This window comes from Chelon labrosus (assembly GCF_963514085.1).
Source record: "Chelon labrosus genome assembly, chromosome: 2".
NCBI classification, from domain to species: domain Eukaryota; kingdom Metazoa; phylum Chordata; class Actinopteri; order Mugiliformes; family Mugilidae; genus Chelon; species Chelon labrosus.
Window position 1 is genome coordinate 26,490,123 of NC_140338.1, and position 12,275 is coordinate 26,502,397.

The 12,275-nt window shown below is 41.0% G+C and overlaps 1 protein-coding gene across 1 annotated transcript; it reads left to right on the forward strand.

Annotated features, from left to right (window-relative positions):
• Positions 1 to 8,004: 8,004 nt before the first annotated feature.
• On the forward strand, positions 8,005 to 11,399 carry krt98 (keratin 98). Its single transcript, XM_084566430.1, has 8 exons — positions 8,005 to 8,401; positions 8,907 to 8,989; positions 9,153 to 9,309; positions 9,857 to 10,018; positions 10,111 to 10,236; positions 10,743 to 10,963; positions 11,126 to 11,136; positions 11,231 to 11,399. The coding sequence occupies exons 1-8, from the start codon at positions 8,063 to 8,065 to the stop codon at positions 11,326 to 11,328; spliced, it is 1,197 nt and encodes a 398-aa protein (XP_084422556.1). The 5' UTR covers positions 8,005 to 8,062; the 3' UTR covers positions 11,329 to 11,399.
• The last annotated feature ends 876 nt before the right edge of the window (positions 11,400 to 12,275 follow it).

Consider the following 12,275-nt stretch of genomic DNA (forward strand, 5'->3'; position numbering starts at 1 on the left):
ATTCTTTAATGAAGATAAGAGTTTCTGATAAACAACCTTTAGTAAAGGAATGCTTCAGGTAGAGAGACACAGCAACCTGACAATGTCGCAGGAAGTGCTTCACATGTTTTGCTCAGTTTTCTTTCTTTCACAGGTCAGCTTTTGTTATGCGTTACATTTCATTTATTATCTTAAGTACAACGCGCTATACTGTAATTAAACTGGTGTGCAGCAAGTATCAAATGGAACTTTGGAAAGCAATAATTGGATCTTTAGATCAAAGTCATAGAGCCGCTCCAAATAATGTGTGATTAAAGATTTATTGTCAAAGAAGACTCACAATTAACAGCTAGATTACTTTTGACAATAACACTCAAGTGCTCCATTCATTTTGTTCAGTTCACTCCTAAGGATGGTTCCTATTCAGTTTAGAAACAAAGAGAGTCAAGACCTAAGGAATAGAAGGCATTAAGTATGAAAGGAAGTCTGGTATTCTGTTTCTTCACTTAAGCAAGTTGCTATAACATCAAAATAAGCCACTATTTGTTTGACACATAGCAACTGGAGGATGACAGAGTGTGTGTCACCACTCATGCTTGAATCTCGTCTATTGTCTTCAGTTCTGGATGGTCCGGATTTTTGCACCTGAGTGCATCAGGCAAGTGCGGTATCTTCGCCACCCGTTTCATGGTGCAGTGGGAATGGGTGTCAACTGGCCTTCCCATGTGTTTCAAAACATGATCACGTCCTGTTTTAAAAGTTGGCACACAGTGTCATGTCATATCAAGGTGGCACATCAATGCTCCGTTGTTCTGTGTTTGAGCTCAAAGTGTGTCACTGCTGCTGGCAGCCGAAACTACCAACAACATGCAGCTGTCAGTTTCCTTGATAAAGGTTACATTTTAACTTTTTTCATTGTTTTATCTGCTATGCCCTAGATGGAACAGTAACTTTCAGAAATGGAAACAGGTCCACATCTTCTGCTTTGACCTTGAGTTTGGTGTTGTATTTGTGTACCTCGAAACTGTCTGTCCACACATGTTTCACTATGAAGCCTTAAAGTCGTCTAAATTTTAGAATTCAGAAGTAAAACTAATAATCTAATAAAATAACATTCCCATCAGCCTCAGCTGTACCATGTGATTTGTGCTAATTAGCAAGTAGTAGCAAGCTAACAGGCTAAACTAAACTGCCTTCAATAGAACCAGCTGAGCTTGTAATTAGGACTGCCTTCAAACGAGATCACGTTTATCGTATTGATGATAAATGCCCACACGACTGAACGACTTCAGATTTTTTAAAGTTGGCTAACATGTGGTGAAAGCTAGTACATAGCATAGACATAGACGCCTCATTGAGCGGGTTGGCCCGTTGTTGCGATACATCAACGTCGCCGCCATATTGGAGGAGGTAGCTCTGTCCCGCGAACTAATACGAGTCAATGGAGTGAACTTTATCAAGCGTCTTCTACAAAGTACTGTAAAAAGGCTTTTCTGCAAGATAATGGAATCTTGAACACGGGCTACTGTCAGCTGTAGCACACGTCAACAACCTAAACACCGTCAGCCTCACACTTCTAAAAAAACACGCTCTGGACCGATTTGGACCTTCCCTCCGCTAGCGTTAGCGGATGCCTTTTCAGATGAGTGTGTAATACAGTAGTACAATTGTTGTATTTCAGGACTGACTTACATATTCTGCATGTCACGGTAGTATTATGGGCTGCATCTTTAGTGAAGTATTTCCACACACTAGATGAACTGCTGCTAGTTTGCTGCAATGACTGACTGGACTCTTCAACTGTCTTCCAGGAGGCGTCCATGTTGTTGTTTCCACATGACTGGCGACTTGTCGACTTCCTGCTTAAAGCATCATGGCACAGCAGTAAAGTCGACTAGTCAGTACAGCCCCCTAATATGTATATCCCCCTCTTGTAGTATTCACAACTTCGAAGTTGGGAATTTTCTGTAAGCTGTGATATGTTTGCTAACTTTTTCAGAAATGGCGGAGTTGGACGTCAAGTTAACAAATCGTAATTTAGATGTGCAGAGCTCTCTTCATCACTTTATATAATAAATGTTGATATTCCCAGCAGCGTCATCATGATATTATCTTGTATTATGCCTTTGCAACTGTTAGCCTTGGTGGGTTCTAGACAATGATCACCAGTGACCACCAAACTTTAGGCTGTGTGTGCATGACTTTCCATGTCGTAACCACAAGCTTACGAGTTCGATTTGAAGGAAGCATATGAACCTGGGAAGTCATGTGCACAAGATTCTCAACCTTCTAGTTGTAGCATCAGCCTAAAATGGTGTCATGTTTAGTAGTAAACGTTCCCCGACGTGAATGGCGCCCTCTTGTAGTATACACAAGGTCAGCCATTTTCAGAAATGGCAGGAGTGGTAATTTAGTCATATAGAATTCCTTTATTATTTTATAAAATGCTTAAAGAAAGTGGTGATATGCCAAACAGCTTTATCGTTTCATCAGGCCTTTTTAATTTCGCTAGCCTTGTTAGCTTTACCAATAGTTGCTTGGTACCGGTGTTCTACTGACTTATGGCTGATGTTACCACTTGTGTGCCAAGTGTTTTGTGTACGCGACTTCCCATGTCTTAATCACAAACTCTTGAGTCCCGTCAATTCGTGAACTCAGATCTTACAGAATACTCACGTTTAGTGTAGATGTTATGACTACCACAAGAGGGCGCCGTTAATGTGGAGCCTTTTCATGCTAACATGTTGATGTTTGTATTTAGCTCATCGAAATACAGGACGCAAAACACAAAGACACCTCATAAAAAGCAATGTAATGTATTTGCTTTCCTGATTTTTTTTTTGATCTGGACTAATCTTTTTTTGCAGACTCTGTTTCTGGTGTTACAAACAGCAAACAACACTGTATCTGTGCAGTAAAAGCACAGGCAGCCCTATTGCACCACACTTTGAAAAAATTGGCACCGCCGCTAACCAGGACTGACCTCTGTAACCTCGTATATTCTTCTGCGGTTGTAATGAAGGGTTTGTCACTCTGATTGTTCTGTCAATAAGTTCCAAAGTTCTGTCTGTGACTTTTAGAGGTAACCCATATCCACCTTGGATGAGTAGTTAATAAGTTTTTACTCAGTCACTGCCCGACCAATGAACACAGTCTATTCAATCTATGGATTCTATTGCACAAGCAGCAGGGAGTGCAGAGTAACTGTGAATCACAGACAGTCCTTAGAGTCTCCTTTAAATGTGCCACACCTCTGCGCAGACATTATCACATCCTGCTCAACTATTCTGCCTACACTGTGCAATCATGTCCCAGTGAGCAACAGCTCTGACAAAGGTCCTGGACTGAATTTCCACTTTAAAATGTGCTGAGAGGTGGGATTATGGATTACGCCCATGTGTAATACCACGAGCTTTGTGTACACGTAACATGGTTTGACATGTCGGTGTGTCTGTTCCATAGGGGACCAGTGTTAAACAAAAGTTAAACATTCACCCTCACGTTGTACAATGAATTATGGGCTGTGCATTTAGACTCTCTCGTATCCCTTCATCCATGTAGCGCTATACACAAATTTATTGTTGACCTTGGCTTAATAGAATAATTAATAAAGATATATTCGAAGAGAGTTTGCTTTCCCATAGCCACACCCTTCTAGTAAAATACATTTCTAAGCTGCGCAGGTGAGAGTCACAGCTGAAGTGCACCATCTAGCGATATGCCAAAGTATCACTATAGAGACTGCTCCGCGTGTATCAAGCAAGCGTGTATCAACTCACAAGTGACTCATTAAGCCACACCCAAGGGAAAGTCATGAAGAGCTGCTGGTCTACTATCTATCAGATCAGTGAGTGACAACATGAAAAAGTACCATCTGTGTTATTGATGTAATAATGTTGTGTGAGGACATTTGAAACAAAAAGCAAGGTGAACATGATCCCTCTTCCTGTCCCTATGTCCCTGTAAATTAAAGAAAGACAGAACGTGTGTTGCCATTAAGTACATGTAGAGTATGTATGCACAGTGTAACTGGAATGCAGTGACTGCAAACAGCTGCAGAATGTGTTTTACATTAAAGTAAAGTGGGTGTGGAGAGTGGATGGAAGGTGGTAGGTCCATTCTTAGTCAGGATTGGTCCGAATTAAATCTTTCTTTCCCTCCCCTCTGAACACCAGAGGGCTGTTTCAACCACCGAATGGACCCTTTATGTACACTTTCTGAGACCAAATATCGGTTTACAATAGATTATGGGACAACATAACTTGAAGTTGTTAGTTTTGAGGAGGTAGTCCACTGTAGTCTCAGGTTTTCAGATTTATCGGCAGTTATTTTAAACAAGAATATGTCAGATTGTGAATGACACAAAGGTCTATCGTGAATAATGTCCACCACCCTCTACACGACACCATAGTCAGACAGAGAAGCTCGTTCAGTGACAGGCTGCTGTCTCTGTCTTGCTCCACAGTGTGGTTGAGGAGGTTGTTTGTCTGTCCAGCCATATGACTTTACAGCGCCTCCCTGTGAGGAAACAACTGAACTTTGGTCATTGCTGCCAATACTGTATATTTTTTTTTCACAGCATTACATATTCATATTATTATATAACTTTATATCTGTTTCTATGTGATGAAGCTACTGGACACAGAATTTCCCATGGTAAAAATAAAGTATCTATCCAATTGAATCATTTATATGTCACCAAATCACAGCATATGACACCTCTACTTTACTACTTCACATAGCCAAGACAACACCTTGAAATCTAATAGAAAGATAGAACGATTCCTCCTTAGCACCACTAGGTGACAGCAGGGGTGAAAAAACTCACTCGTGAAAGGTTAATCTCAACGGAAGTAGACTCAGGCTGGGCGGCTGCCTGCTTCGACAGGTAGGGATGACAGAGGATTGAAGAGAGGAAACGCAAATAAAACTACACACAATAGAAAGAGGCTGGGTTGGTGCGACTGCATGATCCGAAACATGCTGCTTCAGAGCCAAAGATACCTGCAGGGAGGAAAAAACACAAACTGGACACAACTACTTTATGCTTCAGATTGTTTAGCAAGTTTTATGATAAAACCCCTCAGAACCTGTTCCTACAGTATTAATTTGTTAGTTTGTATATCATATTATTGGTCTTGCTTGGAAAGTAACCTAGTACACTTAGAAATCAGTTAACATTCTTGTGTACTTGCATCTGCGAATAAACTGCTAATTGTATCCAGATGAAGCCATTGTTAATAATCTGGATGTGTGAATGAACAGATAAATTCTGTGGTCCATTTCCTTCCAGTTGAGTCTCTTATCTAAAGTCAAGACTTTTGTTTCCTTGTACACTTTTGCAAAGGTTATAAATGTTTTCATCTCAGTGTGTTTTAGGATCAGTTTTAAGATTTTTGTTTTTGCCAACAAATCACTGAACGAACTGGCCCAAGCATATCTCTCTTATTTCCTACAACCAGATGACTCCATATGTTCACTCAAGTCTGCGACCACTTGTGTCTGGTTTTGCCAAAAACAGTTGAAACTCAGATGAGATTGTGAGATTTTGCAGGTGCCCCGCCCAGATACTCTTTTTGTTTTTTAATTCTGTCTTAAAACTGTTTATTAGTTTGGTATTTAATTCAGCTTGAGAGCATGTTTTTATACACAGTGTTTTAAATTTGTATTTTTAATTACTTCCTGGTTCTTCCGTTTGTGTTGATTGTGTATACGATGATTATGCAACTGTGATTGTGCAGCGTTTTGGTCGACTTTTGTTGTTTTCAAATGTGCTTTATGACCGTATGTTTTTATCAAGGCATTGTGAAAGTGACACCACTTCAATCTTGAATCTTGACATTGACTTTATGGTTCAGAGCAAAAAGCAGGTTTTATCTGATACATTTCACCAGCACTGTGAGCCCAGCCCAGTTTTGTCTGCAGTTCAACACACCACTCACAGATGCTCTGCAGATGAAAAACATCGTTACATAAAAACTTACTCTGTTCAAGCAAGAGCAAATAAAGGTGTGTTACTACACCTCACATGCTTCTTACATCCATATACAGTACAAACATGCCTTCAGTGCTGTTGGCCATAAAGAGAGACCCTGTCGTAACATCTAAGGGTGTTGGTGTGGCATAGCAAAAGCAGGCAGAGCGACATTTTTAAGTTCTTAAGGAAACAATGATCTGGGGAAATGTTTAAAAGCATTAAGATAGGAACTGAGAAAGCTGTTTCGCAAGACCGCCATGCTATTAGGTTACCGCTTCGCTGCAGGGCACATGAGGCTTTGGTGGAAAGGAATCGCAAAATACGTTGGAGGACGAAATTAACAAATTTTACTAGCTGCATAGAAAGTTCTGTGGTAAAAATATAGTGCCTAGGTGTAAAGTGTTGTAAATGTAACGGCACATTTGTTGTGTGTGTGGTATATGGCTATTGAATACATCAAAGCAGGGAAACCACATGTGTATATAACAACATTAATCGCTTCCACTCAAATTAATAGAGTTAATGTGACCTGCCAGACACGTTCTCTGCCTGCTGTCAACCCTCAGTCTAAAATTGAGAATAATTAAAATACCTCAAACAGACAGCAGCCATCATAAATCATTTTGTCTGACATTCGAAAAAAAGTACATGTCTGGAGCCTCTAATATTATTTTCTCCACTGTACCATTGAAGAAACAGAACGACAGGCATTCTTCAGATGCATACCATCAGTCACCAGTGTTTTGGACCTCACCCTGCTTATCAGTGACTGGTGAAGGAAGAAGTTGTGAAATGATGACAGAGGAAAGTGGCCAGACATCCGAGCTATGTTGTTTAAGATATAATCGGAGGGTTTTAAACACCTAGGCTGTTTTATTATTAGCACACAGATGTTCTTCTTCTATCACGGGGAGTCAACGGGGATAATTATATGAAACCAGATGATACATCTTTTTATGTGTTTACGTCACAAGTTGGTAACAATCACACCTGTGTTTCACTGCAAAACATGTCTGGTTCAAGAAAAAACATATCACACTTATCCTGAAGGGAAATCTACAACCCTCTTAATAATTTTCAAAAAAATGGTATAATTGCACTGAATTGAATCAACCACAAGATATTAGGTTTATCAAGTAAAAACTGGATTGAAGCCTAAGATAAGAGGGCTTTTTTTAATTGTTCTCTGAAGAAATACATGGTGCTGCTGTAAAGCTGTGGACACAATCATTTATGTCAAATTTGTTTTTTTGCAGTGACTCCATCTGTGAGGTTGCAGCAGTTCTTTGAGCTAAATAGCTGGCTGAGCTAAACATCAGCAAGTTAATATGCACTCAGGGACAATGTCAACATGTGATGATGATTAACAGGTATAATGTTTACTTTGTTAACTATCTCAGTTCATCATGTTAGCTTGGTAACATTTGCTAATAAGCCATATAGCAGTGGCTGTTATGTGACTGGGCGTCATTGATTTTGTCAAACGTATTAGAAATTTTACTTTCTTTTGAGATTTCTGTTGTAATCTGGCTTTGTGTAGTTGCTCATAAATATATCACATAGTTATCATGACATAGTATGCATCTTAATTAGCACAATCATAACATATTACCTAGAAGCTTAAGTGAAAAATAACTTTAACTGTCCTGACCTAAACCTTTAGCCCCAACTTTCACGGAGGTGAAATTGTCACTAGTATGTGTCATTTCTGTCACTGCTATGAGCAGTTAGGCTGAATATTTTACAAAATAGTTGGACACAGAAGACGGTTTCCTCTATAGGAACATAAGATTTGAATATATACGTCTGTGTCCCTACACCTGCTCTCAAGCAACCAAACAAGAAGGGTGGGCCTTTCTTTGAGACACAATAAAATGTGGAATCACAGGTTCAACCTGAAATAAGGTAGATGAACCCCAACCCACTGGTCACCACACCCGCGGTGATGGAGAGATTGCATAGAGGAGTGGGTGGGTAATCTGTCAGTCACATTCTTCCCTTTCAACTAGCACTCCAAGCCGCTCCCACTTTGCTCCGAGTGGCAGCTATATAACCAAGGAGACCAAAGTGATGCTTTCAACTGCAGATCCACTCCAGTAAACCAACATGTCTTTCAGCTCCAGATCCTACACTTCAAAGACCATGAGCGTCTACGGTGGAGCCGGTGGTCGAGGCACCCGCATCTCCTCAACCCAGGGGTGCTATGTATCACCTCCTAGCGGCTTCAGCCTCTCTGATGGTCTCGACCTCCACGTTAGTGCCAACGAGAAGGCCACCATGCAGAACCTGAACGACCGTCTGGCCTCCTACCTGGAGAAGGTGCGCACCCTGGAAAAGGAGAACGACCGCCTGGACAAGCAGATCAGAGAGTGGTACGAGAGCAGAACCGTGATCGCCTACGACCACAGCAGCTACTTCGCCATCATTGAGGACCTGAAGGACAAGGTAAGAGGAAACATATGGTTTGGTTGATGTCACCCTCTTGTCATTCTTCTGAAGAAATTTTTATTGTGAGTGAGTGGGTGGAAGAAGTTATCTGTTGGTATGTACTGTGGTGGGACGACAGATTCTCATATGAGAAGTTAAGAGGCAGGCCTTGAGATTGTGTGGTTGTCATTTTCATAGCTGACATAGCAGATTCATTCCAAGCTAGAGCTAGACAGTTTCTACTTTTCTACCTCTTTCTTACACAAGCCGCATATCTACTTCTTCTCTTTATTTTCCTTTTCAAGAGTATAATGTTATTTATATGATTGTATTTGTAATATTTAAGTTTTCATATCTTATATGACCTTTATTTGTATGAAAAATCCTTCTGTGGTCCAGAACCAAGTCTTGGGCCTTTCTAAAGATATCTTTCAAAAGATTTAAAGTGTGTTTTTTGAAAGTCTCAAATAGTTTGAAACCTCTACATTTTTCTGATCTGATTTTTATTTTTTTTTATTTTCAGATTCGTATCGCCTCCAGAGTCAATGCCAAGCTAGTCCTGGATATTGACAATGCCAAACTGGCTGCCGATGATTTCAAAGTGAAGTGAGTGTACTCTATGTCCATCTGTGTCCTTGCCCCTCTCTTCCTGCCACATTGGTGACACTTCACATGTTTATCAAAGCATGAACTCGTTTCTAACTGACAAGTTCTGGTGCTAACGACCCACTGAAACCTCTGACCTGACCACCTGCCCTTCTGTGTGAAGGTATGAGAACGAGATGACCATGAGGATGGCTGTGGAGGCAGACATCGCTGGACTGAAGAGGGCATTGGATGACATCAACCTGGGCAGGATGGATCTGGAGAGTCAGTATGAGTCCCTGAAGGACGAGCTCCTCATGCTCAAGAGGAACCACGAGGAGGTGAGAGTGCAGAGATGAAGGAGAGCGAGTAGTGGTGCACCACTTTTAACCAGTTCAGTGTTTGCTGATAGCAGTTTTGCAAGACGACTTCTTGACATCTGTCAACATGGAACACATTCCTACAAACACGGCAACACCTTCACTGTGTGCACATAAGTATGCACCTACACTGATGATAAATTAAACAATGTTCAACCTCATCCATCTCATTTTCGCGGCAGCTGTAAGATAAATCTGTCACTATTTGTCTTCTATTGTGGCCTCAGCTAGTCAGGATCCCCACACATAACCTCTGGCTTACCCTGATAACACTGAGGAAATACTGTGCCGGCTTCATGTTAATCTCATTTTCCCAGTGCTGCTTTTCTTCTCTACACACACTTCCATGTATTCTTCTCTTCTTCCATTAGCTCATTGCTGCTGTTTGTCTAACACCCCCACCCGAGACTACACATAGATCAAAGAACCCCAAACATAAAATACACCATCTCAATTTTAATTCTTCGTGGCTCTGGTGGATTTAAATGTTGCCCTTTGACCTCTGCAGGAGATGGCTCTGCTGAGGAGTCAGATGGGCGGCCAGGTTAACGTGGCTGTGGATGCTTCACCTTCTACAGACCTGAACCAGGTCATGTCTGAGATCAGGGACCACTACGAGGGTGTGATCAGCAAGAACCGCAGGGAGCTCGAGTCGTGGTATCAGAACAAGGTGAGAGGCGAAGTCACAACTGTTGTCTATCAGGTGACTTTCAAAGGAGTTAACTGGATTAGTAACATATGTGATGTTGTGTTTGTGCCCAGATCACAGCAGTGGAGCAGGACGTGATCACGCACACAGAGCATTTGGTGTCTTTCCGCACAGAAATTAAAGAACTGAAGAGCACCCTCCAGAAGCTTCAGATTGAACTGCAGTCTCATTTGAGCATGGTATGAATGCTGGTCAATGCTACGCAACATTTAACATTGCTATAGATTGAATGCCGTTGGCTTAAAGTTAAAGGATTGATAATAATGTCACATATGTCCTTTACATATTAAGTTAAGCAGTGAGCTCAACTTAACATGAGCATTACACTGGGTTTTGTGTCAACCTTACAGTCACGGTAAAACTCAAGGAAGTAATGAGCAACATGTGGCAGCATGGAAAATGGTTAGGTTTTAGTGCACGTTTGAGAAAAAAGCTTCAAGATATGAATATTCTCACCTTTAATCTGTTTTTAGTTTTTATGCTAAGCTGACTGCCTTCTAGCTAAAGCTTTGTATTTAGCATATACATTTGAGCTCTAACTGTCTCATTCTAGGCAAGAACGCAAATGAAAGTATTATCTGTTTTCTAGTTATACACCCATGCCCACAAGTCTTTTTATTGATTTTTTTAATGCACACTGTTTTAACAGCATATACCTAACAACTTCTTTCTGTAATCCCAACAGAAAGCATCTCTGGAAGGAACCCTGGCAGAGACCCAGGCACGCTACGCCACACAGCTAGCAGGCCTCCAAAACATGGTTACAAGCCTGGAGACTCAGCTGTCCCAGATCTATGCCAACATCGCCCAGAACAAGCAGGAGTACGACATGCTGCTGGACCTCAAGACCCGACTGGAGCTGGAGATTGCAGAGTACAGGAGGCTGCTGGATGGGGAGGATGAAAGGTGAGACCTGGTCAAGGGAGACAAATTCTGAATAGACGCAAGTTAGAAAAGATGATTCGAAACTACTGAGATGTGACAAGATTAGAGACTAGACAGGAAAAATATATTTCATTGGGAACATTGGTCTAATGATTTGCTCTCTCCTTTTCCTTCTTTAACCAGCTCAAAACAAGGTAAGCAAGCACTTTTGCATACACGACATCCCTATTCTATCATCAGCCTAATGCCATAGTTTTAATTTGTTGTTGTTTATTTCCTTTTCCGCAGTGGTCACAAAGGTCATCACAGTGGTGCAGACAGTTGTGGATGGAAAGGTGGTTGAGAGCAGCAAGACTGTTGACGTGGACGTGGATCAGATCGAGTAAAAAATTTGGAGATTCTGTGAAAACTAATAAAGATCCTGCAGTTCAATCAAAGAGTATGCTGTTGTGTATATTTAGACGGTCCAGATTCTGCATCAGGAGAAACACACTGCATTCCTGTATGTATTCCTAAATTTGCGTGAAGTTCCATGTTGTGACAAATGGGTTTCCCATACAGATAATTTAGTCAACATTTAAGGCTTTTCTAGCTCATAGATCTTGTTTCATGGCACATTTACTGTGTTGCTCCTTTTTCAAACCATAATTTTGTAAATGAAAGATCTCCAAGCTAAACTTCCCGCTTCCCACATAGCATCATGTCACAGACAAAGACAAGGAGATGTTACAGCACCATAGTACAAGTATAGTGCGGTTGGTGCTTTGTTGCTTAGGATCATAAAGGATTAAGCAGCTAAAGACCCAAAGAATTTTTTCAAGAGATCTAACAAAGAAGAGGTCTACATGGATGAGATCGCCACAGAGCTAAAACAGTCCGTCCTGAAACCCTTAGGCTATGTATAAGGCTATTTTACCTGAGCAGAATATTTGCCTTTAAATGTTAGTTACACTTTCAACGCTGACAGAGAGTGGTACCAGAGACCGACGCCGCTCAACTGGTTCAAAGTTTCTCAACTCCAGTTCTATGAAATGTGTTGCAACAGACACAAAGCATGACTAAATCTACATTCATCTTAGACATGTTAGTACTAGGCAGCATACGTTGTGTCATACTCAGAAGCCTTTTGAAAATGGTTTTAATAACAGTTCCTGTCTGGTCTTTGCACAGGGCCTGGCAGGTTTAAACCAGTTATTTGTCTGCTTACAATAAATGCGGTTGCAGTCAGATGATGATATTAATTTGTTTCTTCCGGTTGTGCAGTCAGACATAATTACTGTGTAAGCTAAATTCACCTCTTCAGTGCCATTTGTCACAGGTCCTGCAACAAAAA

What these genes read in the sequence shown, in the direction of transcription:
- krt98 (XM_084566430.1), top strand. Translation starts at nt 8,063, where the DNA reads ATGTCTTTCAGCTCCAGATCCTACACTTCAAAGACCATGAGCGTCTAC. An exon ending in TTGAGGACCTGAAGGACAAG is followed by an intron (nt 8,402 to 8,906) that starts GTAAGAGGAAAC and finishes TTTTATTTTCAG; the next exon opens with ATTCGTATCGCCTCCAGAGT. An exon ending in GCCGATGATTTCAAAGTGAA is followed by an intron (nt 8,990 to 9,152) that starts GTGAGTGTACTC and finishes TTCTGTGTGAAG; the next exon opens with GTATGAGAACGAGATGACCA.